General features: G+C 37.0%; 1 protein-coding gene across 1 annotated transcript in view; it reads right to left on the reverse strand.

The window, feature by feature from the left end:
* Positions 1–8,399: 8,399 nt before the first annotated feature.
* DPY19L2 (dpy-19 like 2) overlaps positions 8,400–13,238 on the reverse strand; it is a 90,883-nt gene continuing 86,044 nt past the window's right edge. The window contains exon 22 of the mRNA XM_035021409.1: positions 8,400–8,681. Coding sequence (XP_034877300.1) covers positions 8,531–8,681 — 151 coding nt within the window. The 3' untranslated portion in view covers positions 8,400–8,530. The remainder of the gene's footprint in view (positions 8,682–13,238) is intronic.

Raw genomic sequence — 13,238 nt, forward strand, 5'->3', positions numbered from 1 at the left:
TAAAATAACTGGACTTGGCTAGATTACTTTTCTGACCAAATTTACCGTTCCTCTCCTTCTCACCTTAACTCTTCTTATAACTGCACAGTGTGGACGTACTGTGCCTTAATGATTTGAACGCCTGGACTCTACCTTTCTCCAAGGACTTTTCTCTGTTTGGGGAACCCTGAAATGTGATGAAGGTCCAGAGCTGTGAGAAAAGATGGACACCACATAGGCATCCGGTCCCTTCTCTCGACAGTCGCTCTTGTGGGATAGACTCCTAGGGATTACCCTGGGAACCCCCCAGCAAGGTTCTAAAAAGAGAGGCATTTCCTTGGTGGCACGACCATCTCCGAGTGGTCGGGAAAATTCGTGGGGAACTAACATGGGTGAAGGAGTGAAAGTTTTCCTGCAGTCAGTAAGGTTCTCTGTATCTGTAAGCCCCACACACACAGGGAAGGGCAGAATCTCTCAGACACCCCGCCAGACTGAAACAGAAGTCCAAACTTACTCTGCCTAGGATTTGGGCTGGCAATCTGCCTAGATTAGCCAGGTTCTCCAGGAAACAGAAGCTGAGATGGAGAAAGGAGGGCAAGAGGCTTGATGGAAGGGGTTATATGACCATGAGAGGAAGTGGGACTGGGTGGGGAAGCCTGCGGGCTGCGAGGTGCATCCCATGCCCAGGAAAGGGGGAGCAAGGGAGACCACGTCTTGGCTGACTCAGTGAGGAGCTTCAGAGAAAAGGTTGCCCGTTTGAGGAGTCCAGCACTGGGCAGCAATGGCCAGGCCCTTGTACCTGCCATGCTGTCATGGGCCGGGACTGCCCAGAAGAGTGGGGCCTCTGCCTGCCCACAGGCCAGAAGCTGCAGGCGCTCGGACTGGAGGCTGCCGGCGAACTGTACTCCTGCAACTGAATAGTAAGTTCCTCCCTGGAGGAATATGCTAGGGGTGGCGTGCCTTTTTGGCTGCCACGTAATACTAGTCTCAAAAAAGTTATTCTTGATAAGACCCCCTTTGTATTCCTGAGGTCTCTCGGATGAAGCTGTGTGAACAAGGTTTTTTTTTCCCCCCGCCAATAACTGAGGTGCTATTTTTGTATAGATGTCAGTTTCTACGCCCTTGGGTCATGGTTCAATTCAGGATATTCCATGAAGGGGCTTTGCAGCTTCATTTGAGTAATCTCAATACCTATCATTGAGTTAGCTCTAGGTGTTCTGTGGAATTTTTAAAATAAGGGCCATTGTCTATATGTGTTCAAAGGATACAAATGAATTTCAATCTCAGCCGAGCTTAGTAAGAGACCTCTAACACAATTCAAAGCCAAATAAAAATGATCTTGTTATTTGCTCTTTGGGATGACTAATACCTTTCAGAGCCTCCTTTTGTTAACGTCCAATTCAAGGTGGACTCCATGTCTTTAGGGGTATTAAAATGGATCCCATGTATAATACTTTATAACGCACTTCCGCGTGGAGTATCTTGTTGGATCGTCACGAGTCTGTGAGGAAGGTATGACAAACAGTTTACAAAGAAATGGAGCCCCAGAGTCGCCAGACTGCAGAGTAAGGGCGGGGGTACCGTCTGCCCACAGCAGAGGCGTATCTTTAAACCCTGCTACTTGCATGACCTGCCGGTCTCTCTCTCCTGTTTACAGGAGGTACTTCAACATGCCCGTGCTTTCACTGAACCAAAATGCACGTCCTGGACCGAGCCACCGGCCTCAGTGGTTCTGGGCTGTTGCGCATGCTGCTACCCCCTACCTAGAAAGGTGCCTCCCCCCTCCCCTATCCCGTTTAGTTGGTTACCTCCTACCTTCAAGATACAGATCAAGCAGCACCTGTAGGAGAAAAGTCTTCTGTGAAGTGACGTGGTCTGCTCAAGTGGTCCTTCTGTCGTGCCAGGGTGTCGGTCACAGGTGGTTATCACCCACTAGCGTCTAAGCTCTTTGAAGCCCGAGAATCCCATTACAGTGCACGTGGACAGACTCGCACACTGCATCTGTACCGTAGGTGGGGTACCAAAACTGAACGCTGGATTAGATCTCATTTCAAAGAAAAGCAATGTCTCCTGTTCAATATTGCTGAAACCCAGGCTAGAAGTTTTTCTCTTTTGGAAAAAAACATCTCTTTATGGATGTGTTAGTAAGTAGGTACATTTTGTATTTTTTCTAATTTTGGTAGTTAACTACCAGAAGAGATGAGAAAATAACACAATTCAAGAGAAACAGGGAGCGTAATTTGAGGTCCTAATCAACATACTAAAGTTGGATAATAAAAATCTTGACATTTAAAAAAAATAAAAAATTCAATTTGTAATTTTCCTATATATTATAGAACATGGGTGTTTGTTTAATAGACATAGGCCATCAAATATACTGTGCTGGGTTGCAAAAACGGAGTTCTCATCCTATGGAGGCTATTTTAAGGCCACGACAAAGCCATTATATTGCTCATCTTGACAACAAAAAAGAATTATGAATTATAATACAGTTTCTATGAATGATGTCTTTCTTCAAAGTCCAATGAACCATAACGAGGCAATTTTTAAAAAGCTGTCCTAGAAAATCATATTTTCTTTTCACTACTATTCAGGATTTTCCAACTTTCCCTTAATGCACGTGAATTACTTTCAGAGAAAAAATTTTAAAATCATCAAATTTCTATCAAAATTTCTATTAAGTTTGTGCTATTCAATAAAGGCACGGTCACATCATCTGCTATTTCAAGAAACTAATAAAGCACACGAGTGGAAGCTCAATAAAATCTACAGTCTGACAATTTGTTTGGCTAGCTAGACCTCAGTCATCAGAACAACTCCTGATGCTTGTTTAAGCACACGAGGGCTACTGAAAGAGAACCTGACGCTTAAGAACCACTGATGTGATATCAAAGCCCTACTTTGAAGGGTGTAAAATATATTAAACATTATAAAGTATATGTAGATCTTAAAGAACTATAAAATGAACACTTACATACTTAACACCCAGTCAAGAACTAGAACAGGATTGTTGAAGCGCCCAGGGTCCCTCCTAGATTGCGTTCTCTCCTAGAAGTGATCACCAGCCTACGCTCTGCATTAATCATGCCTGTGTTTTTGTTTTGCCACACATCGATCTCCTAACAATATTGTGTTCTTTGCTTTTAGGCTATATATAAGTGGCATACGTATTTACACACATGCCCCACCCTTGATAACTTAGTTTTTTATTCTTAACATTATATTTGAGATTCAGTCCTCCTGATACATGAATAGATCATTTTCACTCCTGTACAATATTCCATTTTATTTGGTCTATTGGTGGCCCTTTAGACTATTTTCAGCTTTTTTTCTCTCCAGGTACAAATAATGCTTCCATAAATATTCTTTTGTAAAGATTTAAAAATTTTACTTATTTGAGAGAGGGAGAGAAGGAGCATGAACGGTGGGAAGGAGCAGAGGGAGAGGGACAAGCAGACTTTGTGCTGAGCGTGGAGCCCAACACGGGGCTTGATCCAACAACCCTGAGATCATGACCGAGCCAAAATCAAGAGTTGGATGCTTAATCAACTGAGCCACCCAGGTGCCCCGTTTCCATAAATATTCTTGTAATTGTTTTCCCTTGCATATTTGTACAAGCATTTCTTTAGGGTAAAATTGTTGGTTGCAGGGACTACATACTTTTAAAATTTATTAAGTAATAAATTATTTTCCAAGACAGCTATACCAATTTGTCCTCCTACTACAATTTCATGAGATTTCTTGTTGCTCCCTGCTCTCACCAATTACTATCAGACTTTTGGGGGCGCCTGGGTGGCTCAGTTGGTTAAGCAACTGCCTTCGGCTCAGGTCATGATCCTGGAGCCCCAGGATCGAGTCCCGCATCGGGCTCCCTGCTCAGCAGGGAGTCTGCTTCTCCCTCTGACCCTCCCCCATCTCATGCTCTCTATCTATCTCATTCTCTCTCTCAAATAAATAAAATCTTAAAAAAAAAAACTTGTACATTTTGTCATGTGGTTTTAATTTGCATTTCCCCATTTTCTTCTAAAAGTTTTAAAGTCCTGCCTTTCTAAGTTCTTGACCCATCTAAATTTTATTTTTATGCATGAAGTTATATACTTACCTATTCTTTTCAGATTTCCCTTTTGTTTCTCATGGTTAAAAAAAGAATTTTCAAAAAGAGATTTTTTTCTTCCCGTTATCTCTAACCCTACCTCTTTTGAGGATACTCAATGGATTTATCAAAGAATATGAACAGAGCTACAGAGAATATACTTTCTAAAGATCAAGAATATAGGGAGTTATTACTGGACATAAAACTCCAGTAGTTCACATGAGGCCAAAAACTGTTGAAAATTTACTAATCCTGCTTTCTATGTCCTATAAAGAGAAACCCAGGTTAGAGTAATAATGGTTTAAGAAATTTCATACATAAACATAACTTTAAAAGTTGATAGTATCCAACCATGAAATTATGATCACTGAATCTTTAAAACAGGTGAGGCACTGAGATTTTGAAACTTGGTATTTAATATTAAATATGACATATTGAATATGGTACAAATTATAAACTATTTTAGACAGCTGAAGCATAATCTCCAGTCTACAGAGTAGTAAGAATATACTAACTCACATGGCATCTTCATCAACATTACTAAGCACTCAATGATGAGACAGACTCACTAAAAATCAGTATCTGTAACACAGACAATCTCAGTGCTGGGCTAGGCCCACATAAAAGTGGATGAACATAAAGAGGCAACAGACAAAAGGAAATGCAGCCTTTTAACAAACATGAATAGGTACCCAACCTCAGAAGCCATGGAACAAATGTAAATTAAAATAATAATGAATAACTCTGAGTGTCACAAATTGGCAAGAAATAATTTTAATAAGCCTGACCAATGTCAGTGAGGGTGTTGTGAAATGAGCATTGTCATACATTGACTTCGGGTGGTGTATATAATCCTTTTGCAAAGGTAATTTGAGGCAACCTGCATTGTAGGCTTTAAGGGTATCCACATTTTTTTAATGAAATTTAACTTTATGGAATCGATCCTAAGGAAATAATCTGAAAATCAGAAAATCTTACTGCACTAAGATATTCATCGTAGTGTTGTCCCACATACACATACATGCAGTAGCAGAAATGGAAATAGCTCAGCAGTGGTTTAGATACATCATCTCTGGCCACACACACACGAGGGGCTGTTAGGTAGCCATTAAAAATAGTCTCTGTAAAACATTTCTGTATCTGCTGTCCGTATAAAGAACAAAATCTAAAATTGTTTAAATTATGTTAAAAGAAAACAAGCAAAATATGCCTACAAGTTGGAAGAAAACAGTAAGACAGTAACTGTGCTTGTCTGAATATTTTTCCTTCTTTCAAATTTTTTTCAAAACAAAAATTCCATGAGTTCATATTGCTTGTATAATAGACACATACCAAATGAAATATAATTTTATTATTAAAATCAACATGAGAGGCGCTGGGTGGCTCAGCTGGTTAAATGTCTGCCTTCAGCTCAGGTCATGATCTCAGGGTCCTGGGATCAAGCCCCTCCTCGGGCTCCCTGCCTAGTCGGGAGTCTGCTTCTCTCTCTCCCTCTGCCCCTCCCCTCCCCCACTCATGTTCTCTCTCTCTCAAATACAATTTTTTTTAAAAATTAAAATTTACATGAAAACTACTCCATGTTTTTTGATGTGGTGTCTATTAGCAGCAAAAGAGTAGAAGACATGTATCATTCACTGAAGCTGTACATCGGCTTCTGACAAGCAGAAGATGGGGGGATTGTTGTAGCTTGTGTGTAACTCACTTCTAGCTATAGTTTCAAATAGATGTGCATAAATAATGATCATAGGAAACTAAGGAAAACACTTCATTGCACTGAGGAAAATCTACCCATCACCCAACCCACAGTGTTCACTCATAGTCTTCACATTTCAAAAAATAAACAATAAAATAAATGCAGGGAAGAAGCCAATAGCATTATTTGTACAAAAGCAAGCTGTAGCCCAGTATTCCTATTTATTGACACAGAATAAAGGTAGAACTGTTTGAAATTCTGAGATGAAATAACCTACCATGTAACTTGGTATTACTAAACTGGTTATTTAGCGGGCAGGGAGAATGAGCATATGGAACTAACGTTTGTTGAGTGAATATCTACATGTGCCGAACACTTTAACACACTATCTTACTAATCCTCATCATGACACTGCCAAGAAGGTAGTGTGAGTTCTAATTTCCAGGTGAAGAGACTGAAGCTCACAGTCATGCAACATGACCAAGCTTAATTAGCACAGTGCCTGGCATACAGTAAGTACTCAATAAATATCTTTTGAATGGATGGTAGATAATACACCCAGTAAATAGAAGTGCCAGGATTTAAAATTAGACCCACCTGGTTACAAAGCCCACACTATTTCCATCACAGTACACTGCCTTCTGTGTAAGATGATGCAGAATTGTTTTTAAATGGCTAAGAAAGATCATTGCCAGTGTAAACACAGTTAATAAATTCAGGCACCTGTGATTTCTACCTTCATATCAGAATTATTTCAATGTCAAAATGTATGCTGGGGAAAGGATGAGAAAAGATAGAAAACACACAGGAGGATCTTCAAGGGCTTTTTTAATTTTCAAATATACATAGTACATGAAAGTAACACAATCCATATTAATACATTTTATCTGTATGGAATACTTAATACTTAATACTTAATACTTAATACTTAATACTATTCTTCCCTTTTTGTTGTTGAATTCTACCAACTTCTTCAAAAACTATTTTTTATGACAACACCATCAAAAATGTGTTAATTTTATGAATGTTGGGTTTTATATATCTTTTTTCCTTCTTTGCCCCACATACCAAAACAAATTATTTGAAAATGTTAAAATAAGTAAAACATGGCATACTTTCTTAGCTGCTTTGCATCCTGTTAAAATATTTTACAACTATAAAAGTTGAAAATAATTTTATTGGTTTTCCTATATATAAATCCACATAAGTACACTTTTATAAAATACTTTATTAGCTAATACAGCTCTTCTTTTAAAAAAAATTCTACCAACTTCTTTAAAATATTTCCTATGAAAACATCACCCAGAATGTTTTAGTTTATATGAATGTTAGATGTTAAGTCTCCTTTCCTTCTTTGCCCCATACCTAGGCCCAAACAAATTATTTGAAAATACTGATAAAATGGGGCATGCTTTCTTAGAAGTTTTGTATCCTGTATTAAAATATTTTACAATTATAAAAGTTGAAAAATAATTTTATTGGTTTTCTTGAATATAATCTCCTACCTACTATACATGAACTAACCTACAGAATTAAGTCATTTTGTTTTCCCAAATGTGGAGGGTCAAGAACATAAGGGAATTACAAAAACTCCAAGATGATTAATTTAAAGTAGACAGATATTAAAATACTCAGATGTAGCATATTCACTGTCTCTCAAGCAGAGAAAGAGTGTTTATCTTTGCATCTGGCAACATATTCAAGATAACTATTTCCCACTTTCAAAGCATTATTGTTGCATAGGTTTTATATTGGAGGAGGAGATTTATAAAACATCAATTTCCTCATCCAAAACCAAAGATAAATGAGGATTCAGAAATATGTTATTATGAAAGATGATGATCAGAAAGATGGTAATCAGAAAGAAAGACTATGTCCAATGAGCTATAGGGCTGTCAAGATGAAAAATGCCTTTGCTTCATTCAGGATCTAGGATCTAAAAATCTCATATGATAAATTTAGCTGGATTTTCTTTGCTGATTTCTTTGCTGATTATGTTTTAACTCCCAAATTTGGCCATGTACCATAGCAATTTTTATTTTACCTGGATGTTAAAAGAAAATCCACTGGATTACAAAGACAGGTTAATAACCTGTTGAACTTTGGTTGGGAATTAATCAATAAAAAATACTTATCTGGTTGAGTAAACAAGTTTCAAGAGATTCAAAACATTACAAAATAAGTTGTTTTTGAAAATATTTAACTTGAAATGATAAAAAAAATATTAAAAGCTATTGAAGATCTTTCCCGAGGGCTAATAAAAGCAAAAACAACCTTAATAGCCACATGGTTACACACAAATTTCCTCACAGAGGTATAGAAGTTGTGATTAGCATCAGGATTTTAAGGAAGTGTCATTTCAGAAACTGCATTAGTCTTTTCTAAGTGGTTTAAAGAGTCTGAGCTGATACATGCTGGTACTAGAGAAAATCTGAAGCACCTAGTTGAATACAAAAGGACTTACATAATACCTTTCATTTATTGAATTTCATTGTTCTTTTACATATATTTTTTCTTTAGAACTTTTAAGATGGACATTTGGTTTATGCAGTATGAAATGATTTAATCATTTAAAGAACAAGCTTAATAAGGCTGACATTCAATGGAAAACAATGAAATAATTTACCTTTTAATAATGAGAATAACTTGAAATCATTTTTATTATCTTCTTTTTAAGGGTCCCTTATTAAAGCTTGTGATTTTTATTAACATAAATAAGGCAAAGTGATTGCTTTCTACACACAGTGTGATGGGTTGTCTTGTTTTCAGTTAACCTTTAGTACTCTGTACATACTATTTTGAAATACTGTGGTGAAGTAAGGCCTCCCGTCCTTGAGCAAGATGCTACATAAGGGAGGATTAGCTGTATTGGAAGGGTCTTCCACATCCCAAATTTCCAGCATACTGCAACCAGGCCTAAAAAAAAAAAAAAAAGGCACATATATATCCATATTAAAAATGCATTCATATACAGGGAGAATACATAAAGTAGGTCTTTTTCGAGACTATTTTTTTTAAAGATTTTATTTGAGAGGGAGAGAGACAGAGATAGCAAGAGAGAGGCACGAGTGGGGAGGAGAGGGAGAAGCAGGCTCCCCACTGAGCAAGGAGCCGGATGCGGGGCTCCATCCCAGGACCCAGAGACTAATTTATTTAATAAAGATTTTAAAGCATCATTTCAAAAAATTTAAGTTCAACACTTAAGGATAAAAATGAAATTAAGTATATGTTGCATTTTCATGTTCCACTTAACTAAATAACCAATATATTATTAAACTTAACAGTAAAGGTCCAATATACATTCAGAAATACATATTTAAAAATATATTTTCAAAACGAAATATAAATATATTTTCTAAGTGGTATCACCATCCAAACATAAGGCCCATGAGTAGTAGGAGACAAACTGAAGGAAAGCTAATCTAATTCCTGATGAATTTCATATTTTGGGGCTTCACCTAACTTAGATTAGCATGAAAACATATAGTCCAAGGCAAGGAAGGAAAGCTCTTGTTTGCCAGATTTGTTCTCCTCCACCCTTTCCTATTTTGGGTGGCTCTATGATTGGACTGACTGGGATACTAGTTCTCACTAGGGAATATCCTTGCATTAGAGGCAGTAAAGGGAAGAAGTCAGGCAAAATTGGCTATTATTTTTAACAGCTATATTGAGGAATCATTTATGTACAATAAAATGCACCCATGTATAAAAAAAATGCACCCATTTATGAGTAAAGTTTGATAAATACAGGGAAATGTCTATGTGAGTGTGAGTGTGTGAGTACCACCATAATCGTAATACAGAAAATTCCCAGCACTGAAACAAGTTCCCTTGAGCCCTTCTGCAGTTGGTCCCCTCGCTCCAACTTAGCCCAGGCAAACACTGATCTTTCTGCAATATAGTTTTGCCTTATCTAGAATATTCCAGATGTTTATACTCACTGCAGCTTTCATATGTTACTCACATGATAACAATATCATCCCTTTTCCTTCAATCTATACATGTATTTGTATTTAAAATGCACGTCTTACAGGCGACACATAGTTGGATTTTGCTTTTGTATTCAGTCTACCAATCTTTGCCTTTTGATTGGAGTGTTTTGTCCCTATTCACATTTTTTATTACTGATACTGTTTGACTTAGGCTTTTTTCCCTTTTTTCTGTTTGTTTCCTCTCTTTTTTGATTGTGTTTCTCTTTCTTGACTTCTTTTATGTCAGGCAAAAAGTTTTACTATATCATCTATTTCATTTATTGGCTTATGCATTCTTTTTTTTTTTTTGCCTTTTTTTGCGTTGCTCTAGATATTAAAACAGGCATCTTCAATGTACCACAATTTACTTAACATTAAACTCGGATTATTTCTAGACAGTCATACATTCTATTTTCATTTATTCCCCTTGCTTGTGCTATTGCTGTCTCATATATATGACTTATAAACTCAAAAATATAATGTATCATCTTTGCTTTAACTAGTCACAGGATTTTAAAAGATTTTCAGAGAGCAAATATATATATACATATAGTGATTAATATTTATCCACATTTTTACCATTTCCAGTGCATTTTAGTCTATCCTGTATTATCTGAATTTTGAATTATCATTTCAATGTCAGTTGACTTCTTTTATTTATGAAGAGAAGTCAGATGTTTATCATATCATTCTTCTCTTGCTTTTTTCAAGATTTTCTCTTTTCTCCTTGTTTTTCACCAGTTTGACTATGATGTACCGTGGTGCAGATTTCCTTGGGTTAACCTAGCTGTGTTTGTTAAGCTTAACTGGATCTCTAAGTTAATGGCTTTCAGCGAATAAGAAATATTTGGCCAACATTTCTTCAGGTATTTTTTTTCTGCCATTTTTCTTTTCTTTCATTCTTTCTGTTACTATATTACCCATGTGTTGAACTATTTAATAACACACAGTTCTCTGTGGCTTTTGCTGTTCTTCAATCTTTTTGATCCCTGTTCTTTGGATTGGTTGCTTTTTCTTGAGTTACCTTCAAGTCATTGATTTGTTTCTGTTGTCATATCAAATCTCTTGAGAACTTTTAAAGAATTTTCCTTCATTTATTATTCTTTTCAGTTTTAGAATTCCCATTTTTTCCAGGGAGGATGCTTTGATTTCACTGTTGAGAATCAAATCTTGTCCCTTATTGATTATCATGTCTTCCTTTAGTTCTTTGAACATATTTTCCCTAATCCTTGAATATAATCATAACAGCAGCTCTGCAGTCTTTCCCTGCTCAATCCTACATCTCACACTATTTGAATCAGTTTCTACTAACTTTTTTCTTGAGTATTGGTCAGACTATCCCATTTTTTTGCAGGTCTGGTGATTTTGGGTTGGAAACTAAACACTGGAGAAAATACCTGGCAGTGAGTCTGGAATCTATTTTGTTCTTCTGATGACTGTTACTTTCTTGTTTCTGTTCTGGTAGATAATTAACTTGTCTGGATCTCCTGTCTTGTGCAGCAGCTATCTCTGCTCAGTTTTTTCAGATTCCAGCTACTTCTTTCTTTTAGCCCTGGGATTTTCCTTGTGTTTTTATCAGCCAAGGATTTGGGCAGAGTTATATTTGGAAATCCATCTTCTCCGTATTTCCCTTGCTTTGGGGGTTTTCCCCAGAATGTGTAGTTGCTTTGTTATCCCTTATTTCTGCCCTGACACCTTGAACGAGTGATGACTCTGCTTTCTGCTTCCTAGGGTGTGTGCAAGTTGGGAAATGTACATGGTGAAAAGCACAGGGAATTTGCAAATCTCACCAGGAGTTCTCTTTCAAGAATAAACATCTTGGGGCACCTGCGTGGCTCAGTTGGTTAAGCACCTGACTCTTGGTTTCAGCTCAGGTCATGATCTCAGGGTGGTGAGACAGAACCCTATGTTGGGCTCTGTGCTCAGTGCAGAGTCTGCTTGAGATTCTCTCCCTCTCCTTCCCCTTCTGCTCCTACCCCTGCTCATGCTCTAAAATACATAAATAAAATCTTAAAAAAAATAAAAATAAAATAAATAAAAAGGATAGGTATCTTGCCCTAGTTTCCACCTGCCCTTTCCCAAGTTCCCAGAGGTTTCCCACAGGCATGTGTAGAATAGGTTTTAGGCAGAATTTATATTCAGATTTTAGATTTTGGTCCTTCTGTAGTGCTCTTGCTTCTAAAATGTCCCCTTCAAATATCCAGCTGCTTTGCTACTCACAGCTCATCTGTCACCATCTGTCCCCTCAAGCCAGTGGGCTGTGATCTTCTGCTATAATAGAAGCAGGGAGGGGATGATTTAGGAAGTGCTCTCAGGCAAGTTCACAAATTCAGAGAAGTCCTTCAAGAGCAAATGTTTCTAAGTTTCTCCCTGCTTTTGTGTCACTTCCCAGAGACTTCAAGTGGTTGTTTTTAATACCATTAAACCTAACTTTGGATGCATTCTGTTAATTGAAGTATATGCATATTGGAACTATGTCTTTGCTTTAAGTAGTGCCACGGTAACTCTTAAGACACAGTTCCAATTCACAGTTCCTTGATTTGAAGTCTACTTTGTCTTATTAAATTTTAAAATAATGTACACACATATTCACATGACATTGAGCTCCATGGAACCATGCAAAGCAAAACATAATTTTGACATGCTCAAGTTTCAGCTAATATAGTACCACACAAAGTGAAGAGTGCCTGTGTTTTCATCCAGTTCTTAAAACTGTAATCTCTGGGAGCAATAAGTCAAACTCTTCTTGCCAATATTAACTGAACTCCCTCCAAAACTGTTCCTTACGGGTCCTATGTTCAATTTCTTTGGGCCTTCGACAGACCAGTAGCTCTTAAATTCAGTTTGTCCAAACTATAAAATCCAATTAGCACTTTTCATTATTTTCTTTAACATAGCCTTAGGCCGTTAGGTAAGGAGTATGTAATACTTAATAGAACAGAGTTGTGAAGAAAAGTAGAAGAAGCCAATTTTGTAAAAAGAATTGCCTTGAGAGACAATTTGCTATTCCTTCTTTAGAACTTATTCCTGGTGTCTCAGAAGGCTATTAGTGATAGCTGTAGAATGATTTTCTAAGTCCCAGAATTTTAGAAGACTTCTTCTTTGCATAAATATTTATTTGTATATTTAGAGTAACTTTTTATTAGAGTACAATTACAGAAGTAAAAACGCACAGATCTTAGTGTACAGTTCCATGAGTTTTGACAAATGCATACACTCATATAAAAAACATGCCAATCAAGATAGTGAACACTGTCATTAATCTAAGAAAAAAAAGTTCTTGAATCCCTTTCCAGAGGGTATTTCCACCACCACCTCTACCCCCTGGCTCCACCATAGCCAACCACTATTCTGATTTCTGTTCCCATTAGTTTTGCATATTTTGAACTTCATAGAATGGAATCACATAGTATGTACTCTTCTATGTTTGGCTTCTTTCATTCAGCGTGTTTTTGTGATTCATTCTTTCTTCACACATCAGTATTTTGTTCCTTTTTATTGT

The sequence above is a fragment of the Mirounga leonina genome, unplaced genomic scaffold (assembly GCF_011800145.1).
Source record: "Mirounga leonina isolate KUSES-001 unplaced genomic scaffold, KU_Mleo_1.0 Mir_174, whole genome shotgun sequence".
Lineage (NCBI taxonomy): Eukaryota > Metazoa > Chordata > Mammalia > Carnivora > Phocidae > Mirounga > Mirounga leonina.